General features: G+C 37.2%; 1 protein-coding gene across 1 annotated transcript; it reads right to left on the reverse strand.

The window, feature by feature from the left end:
• Nucleotides 1-126: 126 nt before the first annotated feature.
• On the reverse strand, nt 127-13,437 carry LOC143603384 (ABC transporter C family member 14-like). Its single transcript, XM_077080189.1, has 10 exons — nt 11,007-13,437; nt 10,826-10,912; nt 10,092-10,712; nt 8,980-9,144; nt 3,852-4,146; nt 3,552-3,766; nt 2,552-2,857; nt 1,873-1,936; nt 1,532-1,771; nt 127-368 (listed from the first exon to the last, which is right to left on the reverse strand). Exons 1-10 carry the CDS (start codon nt 13,410-13,412, stop codon nt 268-270), a joined length of 4,500 nt encoding a protein of 1,499 aa, XP_076936304.1. The 5' UTR covers nt 13,413-13,437; the 3' UTR covers nt 127-267.
• Nucleotides 13,438-14,933: the final 1,496 nt, after the last annotated feature.

Consider the following 14,933-nt stretch of genomic DNA (forward strand, 5'->3'; position numbering starts at 1 on the left):
CCTAGTCAATGGTTCGTTTCTTATTAAGTGACACAGAACGAAAGCAAACACACAAGAACACAGTTTATGCACACGCTTAAGATATAAAACATGTTATTAGCTTTAGACCGAAAGCATGTTCCTCGAGTTTTACTATCATAGCCCTTATATATGACCATTCTAATTTCAATATGAACCCAACTTGGTCTTCTTGTGATACAAGATGCTAATAATTTAAAACAAAAATTACACCCCTTGATTACAGGAGTATGACATCTAATAACATGCTCAGAAACCAGATGATCGGTTTGCGTATTCCTGAACCAATGCCCCAAAAAGCGAGGGCCTCTGAATTAAACGCGAAGGTTCGTCAAATTCCTTCGCGTATCCTGTTACAACATATATAATAATTTGTTGATTAGTTCACCTTAAGTATCTCATCATACTTCTTTTTCAAAACACCAATAACATGTTTTATCAACTTTATTATAAATAAAGTCAGTACATATAAAAGTTTGTTTCACTGAATAAAAAAAACAAAAAAAAACAACATTATCATTGTTTATCCTCCCATTGCATAGTGTTTTTGGAATTATTGTAAATAAGCTGATAGTTTTAGTGCTTTGAAAAAGAATAAATTTGATATAATAAAATTTTGAAGGACAGCCTCTAATTTAGTAGTATATATTATTTTAGTGATGTGACTTATGTAATTTAGTAGTAGTGTAGTTTGTCGTTAAAAAAGTTATAAAGAATTCTGCATTTAATACATTAGTGATTTATAAAAGACAGGATATATATAAGTTGGGGTTTTCATTGTTCCATTTGAAACCGAAAAAACAATGTTTATTTAAGTTCTGTTAATTTAGCACAATCTAATTACAATTTTAGCCCAAACCAATTAAAAAACAATGGTATAAAAAATCAAGAGTGAACTGTGGTTTCCGTCCCTGTGGTTGTCCAAATATGCAGTTTTAGTCCAATAGTATCAAAATTGCGATTTTGTCCCTGTGGTTTCATTTCACTTGCAATTAAACCCGACCCCACTAACCCCATTAAGTCTGTTCGTTAGACCCATCAACGTGGGGCGGTTTTGTCTTTTTTCTCCCCAAATAAACCACAACCCTAATTCGGAAGACCCATCACGGGAGAGCTGGGGTGTATTTTTTTTTGGGGGGGAGGACAAAACTGCCCCTCACGTGAGGGGCACACTGATGGGGTTTAACGATCAGACTTACGTTAGTGTGGTTGGGTTTAACTGCACGTGAAATGAAACCACAAGGACAAAAATCGCAAAATTGAAACTACTTGACTAAAACTCCAGATTTGGAGAAACCACAGGGACGAAAACCGCAAACCGAAAATAAGAAAAGTTATTCAGTCGAAACCGAACCACATATGATTCCGGTTTTCAGTTCTGTTCAGTTTTTGGTTCGACTGAATAAGCTGAAAACCGAGCCGTTGAACACCCACACTAAAAGAGTTGTGAGGGCGATCAAATCCGACGCATAAAATTACCCATTTGACCCGTTTCCAATAAACAAGAAGTTACCTGCATCAATGACTAGAACTCTATCACAATCCATGACAGTAGGTATCCTGTGAGCAATGCTAATGATAGTACAGTCAGCAAAATCTTCTCTTATAATCTTTTGAATCACAGCATCGGTTTGTGAGTCAACCGAAGCCGTTGCTTCATCCAAGAACAATAATCTGCTTTGTTTCAGCAACACCCGACCCAAACAAAGAAGTTGTCGTTGTCCTACGCTCCAGTTATCACCATTGTCCACAACTAAAAATAACACGCGTAACACATAAGTGAATATTTTATTTATTTATTTATTTATTTATTTTCTTTTTACCAGAAAACGGATACCAGGTTATTTTAGTTACCTGGGGAATCAAGCTTTCCGGGCTTTGCGGCTACTACGTCAGTGAGCCGGCAGCGTTCGAGACTCTACAAAAAAAAAAAGGTTCATAAGTTGAGTAATGGGTCAAAATAGGTTCAGATGAAAACGGTTTTTTTTTTCTTTTTTTTTTTTTTGCTTGGGTTGAGCCGGGTCAAGTTGGACCGGCCCTTGAGCACATTTTTATTTTTCACTTTTGAGTTATATATATAACTATTGTGTTAAATATGATTACAGAAACTATAATATTGCACTTTGGTTCTATATAGACTTAAATTTTATAAAATTTAAAATTTTAAAAATTTAAGTTCTTGTGCTTATATGTTAAAATATAGCATGTGTTTATTTACTTGATTAAATTTATAGGATTTTTAGAAGTTAACAGAAAAATGATTTAGGTCTCTAAAATTGTATTAAAAAGATAGTTTTGTTAAGTTTTAAAAATTTAAGGATTTAATCATGTAAAAATAAAGTTCACGTCCTAAATGTGTAAATTTAGCGAAAAGCTATAGGTTTATTCATAGAATATTTTGTGTAGTTTAAATACACTTCAGTTAACTTTTAACCTGTTTTGACCCGTTTCTAAAAGAAATGCTAAGTAACCCGTTGTAAAGAAAAGTAAAACAAACCCGAGCTGACTCATGAAAAAACAAACTCATTTTTACCTTCCATATCTCATCATCAGAATGTTGACAGATCGGGTCAATGTTGCTTCTCACGGTCCCTTCAAAAAGGATCGGTTCTTGGGGAATGATGCCGAATCTAGACCGAAGATCATGAAGCCCGAGTGTCGAGATATCAATGCCATCAATAACAATACTTCCTGCAGCGGGCTCAACCAACCGAAACAAAACTTGGATCAAAGTTGATTTCCCGCCACCTGTTCTTCCAACAACACCAATCTTTTGACCCCCTTGAATGTTTAGTGTAATCCCTTTAAGCACAAGTGGCGTGCTCGGTCGATACCTAACCTGCTCACGAATTTAGTCGATATGAAAACGGTTCGTGCTAGTTTGACTCGAAAATTATTTTTGTTTAAAATTTGAATACATTAAATTCGGATAAATATAAAGTACATTTTGGGCATCTTAGAAGTTGTTCGACCCGCTTTGAGTATTTGACCCGTTCCTTTTCGAGTCTTGATAACCATTTGACCCGTTTAAAATCAAATAAAATAAACCCAAACCAACATGTTAACCAGAAAAATGGTTGAAATTAGGGATGCTAAACGGGTCGTGTTCGTGGGTTGGCGGATCCAGTCAGACACGAACTAAAAAAAACTGAGACGAACATGGCCCGTTTAACCTGATCTTTTTTTTTTGTGTATTAATACTTTATATAACAATTTTACAAACCATAAATGCAAATGTATACAAAAATAATTACACTTTAGTTATAGTTTCACTTAAAAGTTTTAAATTTTGTCATAAAATACTCGAATCAATTTAATTCATGACATAAAACATATTTAAAAAAATATATGTATAGTTAAAATAATTTGGTTAAACGGGTCAACTCGTGAACTCTCAGGGTTGACATGAACAAGGCCCGTTTAGCTAAACAAGTTCGCGGGTTCCACTTAAAACTGGCCCGAACCTGTTTATGCTAAACCCAAACCCATAAATTTCGTGTTAGGTTCGTGTCATGTCAGAATTTTTTATTTACCTGCAAGTTTTTGAGCTCCAAACTGCCACGAATCGGCCAGTTTGGAGGAGGGGGGTTATCTTTCTTGACCCATTCGGCTTCTGATGGTATGTTAGTAAACTGTTTAATCCTTTCAACCGAAACCATTCGGTTTTCAACAAAGCAGCTAGTGAATAGAGCCCGAAACAAAAGCCCGTTGAGTGATAACCCGTACGAAAGTGACAATCCAACCGATTCTGTGATCATATAAGCGAGCCCGTTAGTTGAAACTTAAAAGTAAACGGGCTAAAAATGGCCCGTGTTAGGGAAGTAAGACAGTACCGGGTTTAATGACATTGCTAGGTAATATGATCATGAACAAAGTTGACACACAAAGAAACAAACTTCCAACAAACTCCATGCGAAATCCTAACCACCCGTTCGACCCATTGTTGTGGAAATCCATTCGTAGGTTTCCGTCCACACGATCAACATTTTCGTGAATAAACGAGTCTTGTTTTCCAAAACAACGAATGGTCATAACCCCGGATATGCTCTCTGAGAAGTGGTGAATGACAGGTGCTTTTGTTATCGAGTCAAGTCGCGTTATTTCACGTGATGTTGCAAGGTAGTACCCCTAAAAAAGTTCATTTTGAATTAGTTAGTTTGTTAGTTAGTCAGTCAGTCAGTCAGTTAGTTAGTTAGTTAGTTTAACTTTAAACTTTGTATATTATTGTCATATTGTGTTTGTGCTATTAAAATATAATTCAAATTGAAGTGGTTGAAGTTTCCTACTTTCTAGTAATTTCTGTTGAATAAGAGACGTTCAGAAGTAGTTGCTGGAGGTCCTATTTATTTGGTCAAAGCTCTTGTTTACGTTAGTTTGTTTCAGTATTTAAGGAGTCTTTTGTGTTCTTGTTTTAGATATATTTTCCTTCACTTTCAATTGATAATTCCAGAAAGTAATCTTTGAGTGATTCATTTGTTATTCAATTACTTTTTATTATTGCTTGCTCATACCAACATTTGGTATCAGAGCGAGGTTAATCAGTCAATCGAGTTCTAAAGCATTCATGGCCTGCTCAAGCACATCACAACCTCAATCTCCCATCCCGGTGTTCAAAGGAGAGGGGTATGAACATTGGAGTATAAGGATGAAGACGATTCTCCGTTCCTGTGACCTGTGGGGGCTCGTGAATGAAGGCCTTCCCAATGGTGATGAAACCCTAGAAGACTACAAAACAGCCGTGAAGAAAGATGCAAGAGCAATGGCTGTTATACAACAAGGTGTGCATGACCAGCTGTTCTCACGAATTGCAGCGGCAAATACGGCAAAAGAGACGTGGGAAACCCTACGTATGGAGTTCCAAGGTGACACTCAGGTTCAATCTGTCAAACTACAAGGGCTTAGACGAGAGTTTGAAAACCTGATCATGAAGGAAGGAGAGTTAGTTGGCGATTATTTCTCTAGAGTTATGGGTAATGTTAGCCAACGAAGGGCCTTCGGTGAAGAAATTACCGACCAAACCATTGTTGAAAAGATTCTCAGAAGTCTCACACCAAAATTCGATTTCGTTGTTCCATCTATTGAAGTTGCATTCGATCTCACTACCTTAACTCCGGTTAAATTAATGGGGTCACTCCAATCTCAAGAAGAACGAATCCTGGGTCGCTCGGGTGAGTACAAATCTGGAGAAAGACAAGATGAGCAAGCGTTACAAGTTATGCAGAATAATGGTCGGGGAGACGGGAACGCATACGGTAGAGGCAGAGCCCGTGGGGCTGTTCGTGGGAGAGGTAGACGAAGACTGATGGACCAAAATAGGGGTCCTGGTTGTTATCAATGCGGAAGATATGGCCATGTTAAGAGGGATTGTTGGTTCAATGATGATCAACAAGCTAATGTAGCTGTGAACGGGCAAGATGAAGAGGAAGAAAACAATCAAGAGATACCCCGACTGTTTATGGCAATCACCGATGACCCAAAATACACGGCTGCAAGTATGTGGTTTGTAGACTCAGGGTGCTCAAACCATATGACCGGTATGCAAAATAACTTTACGAATCTTGATACTTCATTTAAGTTATTGGTTCATTTGGGTGATAAGAACCAAGTTCAAGTGGAAGGAAAGGGGTCGGTTAAAGTGTTCATGAAAGATGGTTCCTTCAGGCTCTTGGATGATGTGTATTATGCACCAAGGTTGGAGTATAATCTACTTAGTGTTGGTCAACTTATGAGGAAGGGATATTCACTACTTTTTGATGATGATATGTGTACCATAACACATAAGCGGTCTGGTTGTGTGTTAATGAAAGTTATGATGGCCACTAACAACATGTTCCCTCTTGATTCCACTAAGATGTTTGCGGGCTCTCCATCTCCACATGCTGCAACCAAACTATGGCACCTCAGGTACGGGCATCTTCATACACAGGGGCTGCAGCAGTTACACAACAAGGGTATGGTGAATGGTCTACCTAATATGAAGGAACTAACAAACTGTGAAGGTTGTGCTCTCGGTAAACACGCAAGAAAGTCATTTCACAGCAGCAAACAACGAACCACCCAACTACTTGAGCTTGTCCACTCCGATGTGTGTGGACCAATGCCGGTGCAAAGCCTTGGTGGTAGTAAGTATTTTGTATTGTTTATTGATGATTTCTCCCGTATGACTTGGATATATTTCATAAAGCAAAAGTCAGAAGTGTTTTCAAAATTCAAAATATTCAAGTCTATGGTTGAAAAGGAAGTTGGGTGGCCCATTAAAATGTTGAGGTCTGATCGGGGTGGGGAATATACCTCAAATGAATCCAATTTGTTTTGTGAAGAAAATGGAATCAAAAGGGAACTCATGGTCCCATACACCCCCGAGCAAAATGGTGTGTCAGAACGAAAAAATAGAACTATTGTCGAAATGTTAAAATGTATGCTCAAATGGAAGGGGTTGCCAAGTTATTTCTGGGCCGAGGCAGCAGCCACGGCTGTCCACAATATTAATCTTTCACCCACAAAGAACTTGGCAAACAAAACTCCCTTTCAAGTTTGGTATGGAAAGAAGCCAAGTGTCGACTATATGAAGGTGTTTGGTTCAATTGTTTTCGGTCATACCCCAGCCCAAAGAAGAAACAAACTGGATGACAAGTCAGAGAAATGCATATTCCTTGGGTACTCGCAACAGTCAAAGGGATATAGGCTCTACAATCCCATGACAGAAAAATTTCTCACAAGAAGAGATGTGATATTTGATGAAGGTGCAAAGTGGGAATGGAACAAAGATGTTAGAAGCAAGTATCAATATATGTGGGATCTTAGTGGGTTTGATGAAGTTCTACCTCAGCAGATCAATGAGCCCACTAATGAGCCCACTGATTCCACATCATCGGGTTCAGGTACAAATGTCTCTCACATATCTAATAATAATGCTATTCAATCGGCTACTCCTAGTTCACAGACTCATGAGCCGGTTACCCCTCAAACAAATCAAAGTACGGGTCAAGGCAGTGCTCAAAGTTATGACTCAGCCATGCTTGATTCAAGTACAACACCGAGAAGACTTAAAGACCTGGAAGAGTGTTACAATGACAGTTCACCGGTGGATGAATTTGTTGCCTGCCAATTTGCCCTTAATGTCACCGACCCTACAACCTACGATGAGGCAACACATGTGAAAGAATGGAGGCATGCTATGAAAGTCGAATTGGAGTCTATAGAGAAGAATAAAACATGGCAAATGGTCCCTCGGCCTCCAAATAAAAACATTGTTGGGTTGAAATGGTTATTCAAAACGAAGCTCGGGCCCAAAGGGGAGATTCTAAAACATAAAGCAAGGCTTGTAGCTAAAGGATATTCTCAACAAAAGGGGATAGACTTTAGTGAAACCTTTGCTCCGGTTGCTCGGTTTGAGACTATCCGAATGGTCTTAGCCACAGCAGCTCAACGTGGGTGGTCCCTCCACCAACTCGATGTGAAGTCTGCGTTCTTAAACGGGGATCTTGAAGAAGAGATTTATGTTCAACAACCACCTGGGTTTGAAGTTGAAGGTCAAGAGGATATGGTGTACATGTTAAAGAAAGCATTATACGGGTTGAAACAAGCACCTCGTGCTTGGTATTCCCGTATTGATGGATATTTTACCTCAAACGGGTTCATTAGAAGTTACAATGAACCTACACTGTATGTTAAGAAGGATAGTACAAATAATGTTATCTATGTGTGTCTATATGTAGATGACATAGTTTGTACAAGTTCTAGTGTGAAACTAGTTGAAGAATTTAAGAAAGGTATGATGGTGGAGTTTGAAATGTCGGATATGGGCCTTCTCAAATATTTCCTCGGGCTAGAGGTGAAACAAACAAAAGATGGTGTGTTTGTTAGTCAAGGAAAGTATGCAGAAAGTTTGCTAATTAAGTGTGGAATGATGGGCTGCAATAGTGAAGAGACTCCTATGAACCCAAGCGAAAAGCTGCAAGTTGAGGATGGTGCAGATAAGGTGGATGCCACCTTGTATAGAAGTCTAATTGGAGGGCTGATGTATTTAACTCATACGCGGCCTGATATCAGTTTTGCTGTTAGCTTACTGGCACGGTTTATGCAAACTCCATCCAAAATTCACTATGGTGCAGTCAAACGGGTTCTGAGGTATGTGGCAGGAACAATAAGGTTTGGTATTTGGTATGAAAAGGGCTGTGAAATAAATCTTGTGGGCTATAGTGACAGTGATTGGGCCGGATGTGTAGATGATCGAAAGAGTGTGTCGGCCAACGTGTTTGGATTGGGAAGTGGTGCGGTTAGTTGGTGTTCTAAGAAGCAACATACAGTTGCTTTGTCAAGTACTGAGGCTGAGTATATATCATCCACGGGTGCAACGTGTCAAGCCATTTGGTTAAGAAGAATGTTGAAGGATCTGTGTGTTGAGCAAGACCAAGCTACGGTCATCTACTGTGATAACAAGTCAGCAATTTGTCTTACCAAGAATCCAGTGTTAAATGGAAGATCAAAACACATTGAGCTAAAGCATCACTTTATTAGAGAAATGGTTGCTCAGAAGGAGGTGTCTCTGGAGTTCTGCCGAACCGAGGATCAAGTGGCTGATGGTTTAACTAAAGCCTTATCTCGAGAGAAGTTTGTGTATTTCAGACATCTGATAGGTGTTCGAGAATTTGAATTAAGGGAGGATATTAAAATATAATTCAAATTGAAGTGGTTGAAGTTTCCTACTTTCTAGTAATTTCTGTTGAATAAGAGACGTTCAGAAGTAGTTGCTGGAGGTCCTATTTATTTGGTCAAAGCTCTTGTTTACGTTAGTTTGTTTCAGTATTTAAGGAGTCTTTTGTGTTCTTGTTTTAGATATATTTTCCTTCACTTTCAATTGATAATTCCAGAAAGTAATCTTTAAGTGATTCATTTGTTATTCAATTACTTTTTATTATTGCTTGCTCATACCAACATGTGCTTCTTGTGTTGACATACCCGATACCAGAAATTGAGCCAACCGAGTGGAATCAATAGGAAGACAGTAGGCCAAGTGTTTTGACACGTTATGATGATAACGCTAAGCACCGACATGTATAAAGCAGTGCTAAAGTTCACCATGAATGGAAGGAGAATATCGATGTTGGTTTGATCACTTGATGCCTGAAAAATGATAAAAATATTCTATTAGAAGACCGCTACTTTTTTAAATTAAATGCAATTAGTTTCATAATAAAATATAATGTTTACATATGCTTCTGTCCCAAATAAATACGGAATGATCATAGGTAGGGCCAGTTTGACCGGTAATTCTTGCAAAATAGTCATTGAAATGATTTTCACAAAAAAGTTTTAACCAATTATTGCTCATGATGCGTAATTATTGCGCCAAGTTGTTTTATACTTTTATAAAAGAAAAAAAAACTTTTCAAAACTATTTTTTTTTAAACATTTTAGCACTTAAGATCATTAAACTTACTTTAAAAAAAACATTTCAACACTTAAAATATTGTAAAACTTATATTTCAAATATTTTAAAACATAAATAAAAATATTTAGAAACATAAAGTTTATCAATATCTAAAAGCTTCAAGTTATTACAATTATTTTAAATAATTATTAACTTAATTCTCTAAAACTTCAATCTAAAAAATATTAAAAACTTATTTTTTTATTATATTAAAATTACTAAACTCATTTTCTGTAAACTTTGAAATATCTTAACTTCTAAAAATACTTAATACCTTAACTTTTTTTAATATAATATTTAAAACCTTAAAATAACCAGACAACAATATCCATGGGCCCAAATTTTAAGAAGCAAAATAGAACTTTTATTCACCTAAATTATTAAAAATTAGTGGCATTTATACATTTAGGGACCACTGAAAAACATTGAAAACACAAAACACATGGTTTAAAATAATAATAATAAGAATAATAAGAATAAAATAAATAAATAATTGTTAAGGCCCTAGCTAAGTAGCTAGTGGCCCACTCTTGCAGTTTCACAAAGGGTTTAAATATTCGGATAATCCTGATAAATAGATCACTCTTTCGGCATTACAAGTAATTTGTACCATACTGTTTACCATTAAAGGAAACATTACCCGACTAAGAATTCTTCCCGAAGGGGTGGTGTCGAAAAACGACATTGGAGCATGAAGGATGCTATGAAGTATTTGTTTAAAAAACTTTTGTGTAGTCACCAACCCAAAATACATAAAGAAAATAGTTCTTCCCATAACCAAAACAAAAGCAACCAATGCCAAAACCCCATAAACTCCAATAAAAACCGAAGGATTGAAAGACGCGGCTCGATCCTCTGAAGTTTCATAAGCCAACCAGTAATCGCCAGCCATTTGTGACGCTTGCCACAAAACCGATAACAACACTCCTAGAAATGCACCTAACCACCCAAAGGCCTCGGTTGCATACACTTTGTAGACGTGTAGGCTCACTCGTCCTGTCTCTCGTTCTTCATCTTCTATTAGTTTTGATGTTCTTGTAATGGAACTTGATTGGGACCGCTCTAGAGGTTTTTGGTTCTCGTTGTCGGGTTGGTTGGAATTACTAGAATGAGATTTTGTTAGTGTTTGTGGTTTCGTTGATTCTGCTTGTACTAGTTGCATCGAGCTCTCGTGAGCAGATACTAATGCTGTGAAATCCAGTCTGGATTTAACTAGTTCATCGTACTTTCCTGATTGAACGATCATCCCATCCCGCATTACCTACATATAGCGATGATTTGGTTAAAATAAATTGCAATATTATTGTACATGTTCATTCGGGTCGACTCAAATTAGTCTAGCGGGTTAAAACAAACAAATATTATAAAACTTACAAGTATAAGATCAACATCATGAAGGAAATCAACTTGGTGAGTAACAAGTAAGATTGTCTTGCCTTTGAGGATTCCCCTAACACATTCCTACAATTAAATTTATAAAATCAATATACAAATTTATAAGATCAATTTATATATATGCAAAGAAACCAAAAATGTGTATATATTGAAATATTACCTTGAATATTTGTGAACCAGTATGAGCATCAACAGCACTAAACACATCATCAAGAAGATATATATCGGAATCTTGATAAACCGCACGAGCGAGTTGAATCCGTTGTTTCTGGCCACCGCTAAGGTTGATCCCACGCTCCCCGATCTCGGTTTGATCTCCAAACTCCATCATTTCAAGATCCTTCTCCAAACAACATGTTCTTATGACATTCTTGTACTTGTGCCGGTCCATTGGCGAACCGAACAAAATGTTTTCTTGAATTGTCTTGTTTTGAATCCACGCCGTTTGTGCAACATACGCAGTGGTCCCGAAAACCTTTACCTTCCCGGATGTTTTATGCATCTCACCGATAACTGAAGCAAGTAGAGACGATTTCCCTGAACCAACGGTCCCCACTATGACCGCGAGCTCACCTTTTTTTATTTCAAAGTTTAAATTTTTTATTGTTTCACCTTCTGACGGGTCGTCGTGCCAGCTGAACGACCCGTTTTCCACCTCAACATCAATAGTATTATTACTGTTGTTGTTGCTGTTGCTGTTGCTGTTGCTGGTACCATTACTGTTACTATTACTATTACTGTTGTTACTGTTTACATGTCTTTCCACCGAGTCAATATCCAATTCATTACTCAACATATACTCATCCAACCGCCCCAACGAGACCATCGCTTGAGAAAGCGAGATCATCGATTGGGGAAAACTCCAAATCGGTTCTTGCAAGATCTTAAACAACGACGTGGCCGTGAAAACCGTCCCAGCATCCAGCTTCACCCCGAACAATATCCCACTCCCAAACGTGACCGTCGAGATAACCAAAGGCGTACTCCATAATATAATCAAATTCGTACCGAACGAATACATAAACTTCGAAAGCCAACCATACTCCGAATCACGAAACGACTGAATCCGCTTGTTGAAATGTTCTTCCCACGCTTGAAACTTAATCACCCGCATATAACTCAACATCTCATTCGTCGCCTTTAACCTCAAATCACGCCCCGACATGATATTAAACTGGAACTTATTATTTCGTTTCGTCCCCAAATACACAACGAACAAGATCACCAAAACCGCGGCCAATGTGACCACCATGGCTAGCCCGAGGGTCAAATATAAAATAACCAAAGCACCCGTGACTTGAACCGGCATAAGCCAGATCGCGTGCACTTGGGGCATCATATCCGACAACTGTTGCGCATCTACCGCCATATAATTCACTATCTTACCCACACCATGAGACTGTCGAGCCGAATGCGATAGTTTCAAACCTTTCTTGTACAAACTCGTTATCAGCGTCGAACGAATCAACATCCCGAGCTTCTGCGAGTGGAAATTGAAGTGATGTGATGTCAGAACTTCTATAAATTTCGCTACCAGAAGGATTAGTACCAAATAATATCCTTCGTAAGGCGAATCCGCCTTCCCGGAAGTGAAATCAACGAATCGTTGGATTAACAATGGCCCGACATACCCAACACAAAGCTTTACACTCGCTAAGAACCCGGTGAACACAATGTGTTTCCAGAAACAACGAATTAGCGTTGTCCGAACAGGGTTTTTCGAATTCTCTTCGGGTTTCTGCCAGTTTTGTTCGAAAAACTGGGACATTTTTTCAGCCCGGTGTTCAGGTGAAAGCGTTGGGATATCGTCGATTTTCAACGGGGTTTCGTATCCCTTTTTGAGAAGGGGATTCATCCAAAACCAAAATAGTTTCGACGCGAACGAAGCATGAGCCCATCCGCTTACATTATCTAGACTCTTCTCAGGTTCTGGTTTCACTGTCATCCCTGTAGAACCATTTACTGCCACAACCAAGAAAAAACACGAAAACGGAAGCGAAATCGACGTAACAACGTCTTCATATTTCGACAACGAAGTGTCGGAAAATAGCCGTGTGATGCTCGAAGAAGCGAGTATTGCCGTAGCAACAAAGTTGAGTATCCAGAACACCCGAAGAGTAACCGGATGAGTTAAGGATTGAAATTTCTTCTCATGAATGATTAAGATAATGATCATGATGAACGAAACCGCTTGGATTAACCAGCAGGTTCCATCGCCAATATTATTCGATGGTAATATTGTCGATGGAACCTGAGTGCACGGATTCACGGCAGTGAATCCGAGCGCAGAACAAGCAGTGGCCAGCACTGCTTGAACTGCAGAAAAAGTAAGTGATAATTTGTACCACAGACTGGTTTTTACCAACGCTCGGGTTTTATCGATCAGGGAGTCATTAATGGTGATATTGCTGTTGCGAAAACTGGATTTGGAATACAGTTTTCGTGCAAAGAGTATGAAAAGGATGACAAGAAATATGATATCAATGGAAGCTAATAGTAGCTTCTCAGCGCATGAAGATAATAAGATAGATGACATGGATGACATCATTAAGGTGGTATACTCCATGGTTGAGTTTGAAGAAATTGGGTGTGAATAATAAGATGTCAAGTTTTGTTATTGTTCATTTTCTGCATCATGGAAACAAAGGAAGAGAAAATAATGATAAATGTGATTTAGAAATTGGTGATAATAATAATAAGTTAAATAACAGATGGAATAAATGTGCTCATTTTCTAGGCCTGCAAGGACAGATATGTTTTGGAGGATTACATGATATTTCAAGTTTTCAACTATGGACATTGTTTTGTTCTCTACTATGTAATTATTATTATTATTTGTACATATATTGTCTTAAAATATATACATATTTACAACCCGCGTAACAGTTACGATGGAGACGTTAATAACAAGTTTAAATTTCACGTGTTAAACTGCAAAAAGTTTAAAGTCTTTGAAAGTTTATATATATAAATAATAAAAAATTTATGTAAACTCACACGTTACGGTAAGGATGTTGATAATATCCGGACTCCGGAAGCTCATGTAAAAAAAAGTTAAGCGTGTTGTTGAGGGACCATTAAATTCGAACAAAAATTAGATGTACAAAAGGTGGGCCAGGGTTTTCTCACTCACCTATGATGGCTTTCCTATTGCAGGTGGTCTTCGGGTCGGTACTGATGTATGAGCTTCCCTTTGTGAATATGTCAGCTTAGTATCCAAAGGTTTCGTACTTCAAAAATAGAGATGATCAAGTGGGCGTTAAAAATAAAATTATAAAGTATAGAGATTATAAAAGTTAAAAATAGCCATAAGGATTATTATATAGTTTTACTAATAAAGGAAAGAAAGTATGAATATTTAATATGCAATAAAAGCCTCTGTAACGTATATTGAACTATATATATATATATATACCAAAGAACAAAAAGGAAAACAATATAAACTTTGCTACAAACCACCAATCAAAAGCCACAAAATTAAATCGTACTTTTGTGAGTGCAAGAAAATTTACAAAATAATTCATAACAATCATAAGTAGAGGTTGTATTCGGTATAAATAAAATTAACATAATAAACATATAAATAACTAGAATAATTACAGTTTTAAACTAGAGTAATTATGTTATAAAAAATAATATAGTGTAATAATAATTACTCCGGTACAAAAGTTATAGTGTGATAATAATTATTTTAGTGCTAACATAATTACTCTAGTTATTTGTAAACTTCTTACGATAAAAGTCATTTTTATTTGATCTAAATCCATAAATCCATCATAAGTAATCTATGATTTTTATTTTGTTTATTGTGCATGCGTCGATATTGAACAAATACTTCATAACACTCATACATTGATGCACACTAGCTACTTCATACAATATCCGGCTTAATAATTAGGGTCGTCTTCGAGAATTTATATGCCTTGACCGAGCCGAAATATAAAGGGCTCGTAGGCTCTGACGAATAACGAAATATATAAGCTAATAACCTAAATTTTTATCCAATGAATTATGAACAAAAAAATTTTGGCCCTGTAACTTTAAAATTGATCAAAATCCAATTATAATATATAAGATTTATTTAAAA

The sequence above is a fragment of the Bidens hawaiensis genome, unplaced genomic scaffold, assembly GCF_021521415.1.
Source record: "Bidens hawaiensis isolate Kalapana, Puna unplaced genomic scaffold, B.hawaiensis_p1.1 tig00061505_1, whole genome shotgun sequence".
In the NCBI taxonomy this organism is placed as follows: Eukaryota; Viridiplantae; Streptophyta; class Magnoliopsida; order Asterales; family Asteraceae; genus Bidens; species Bidens hawaiensis.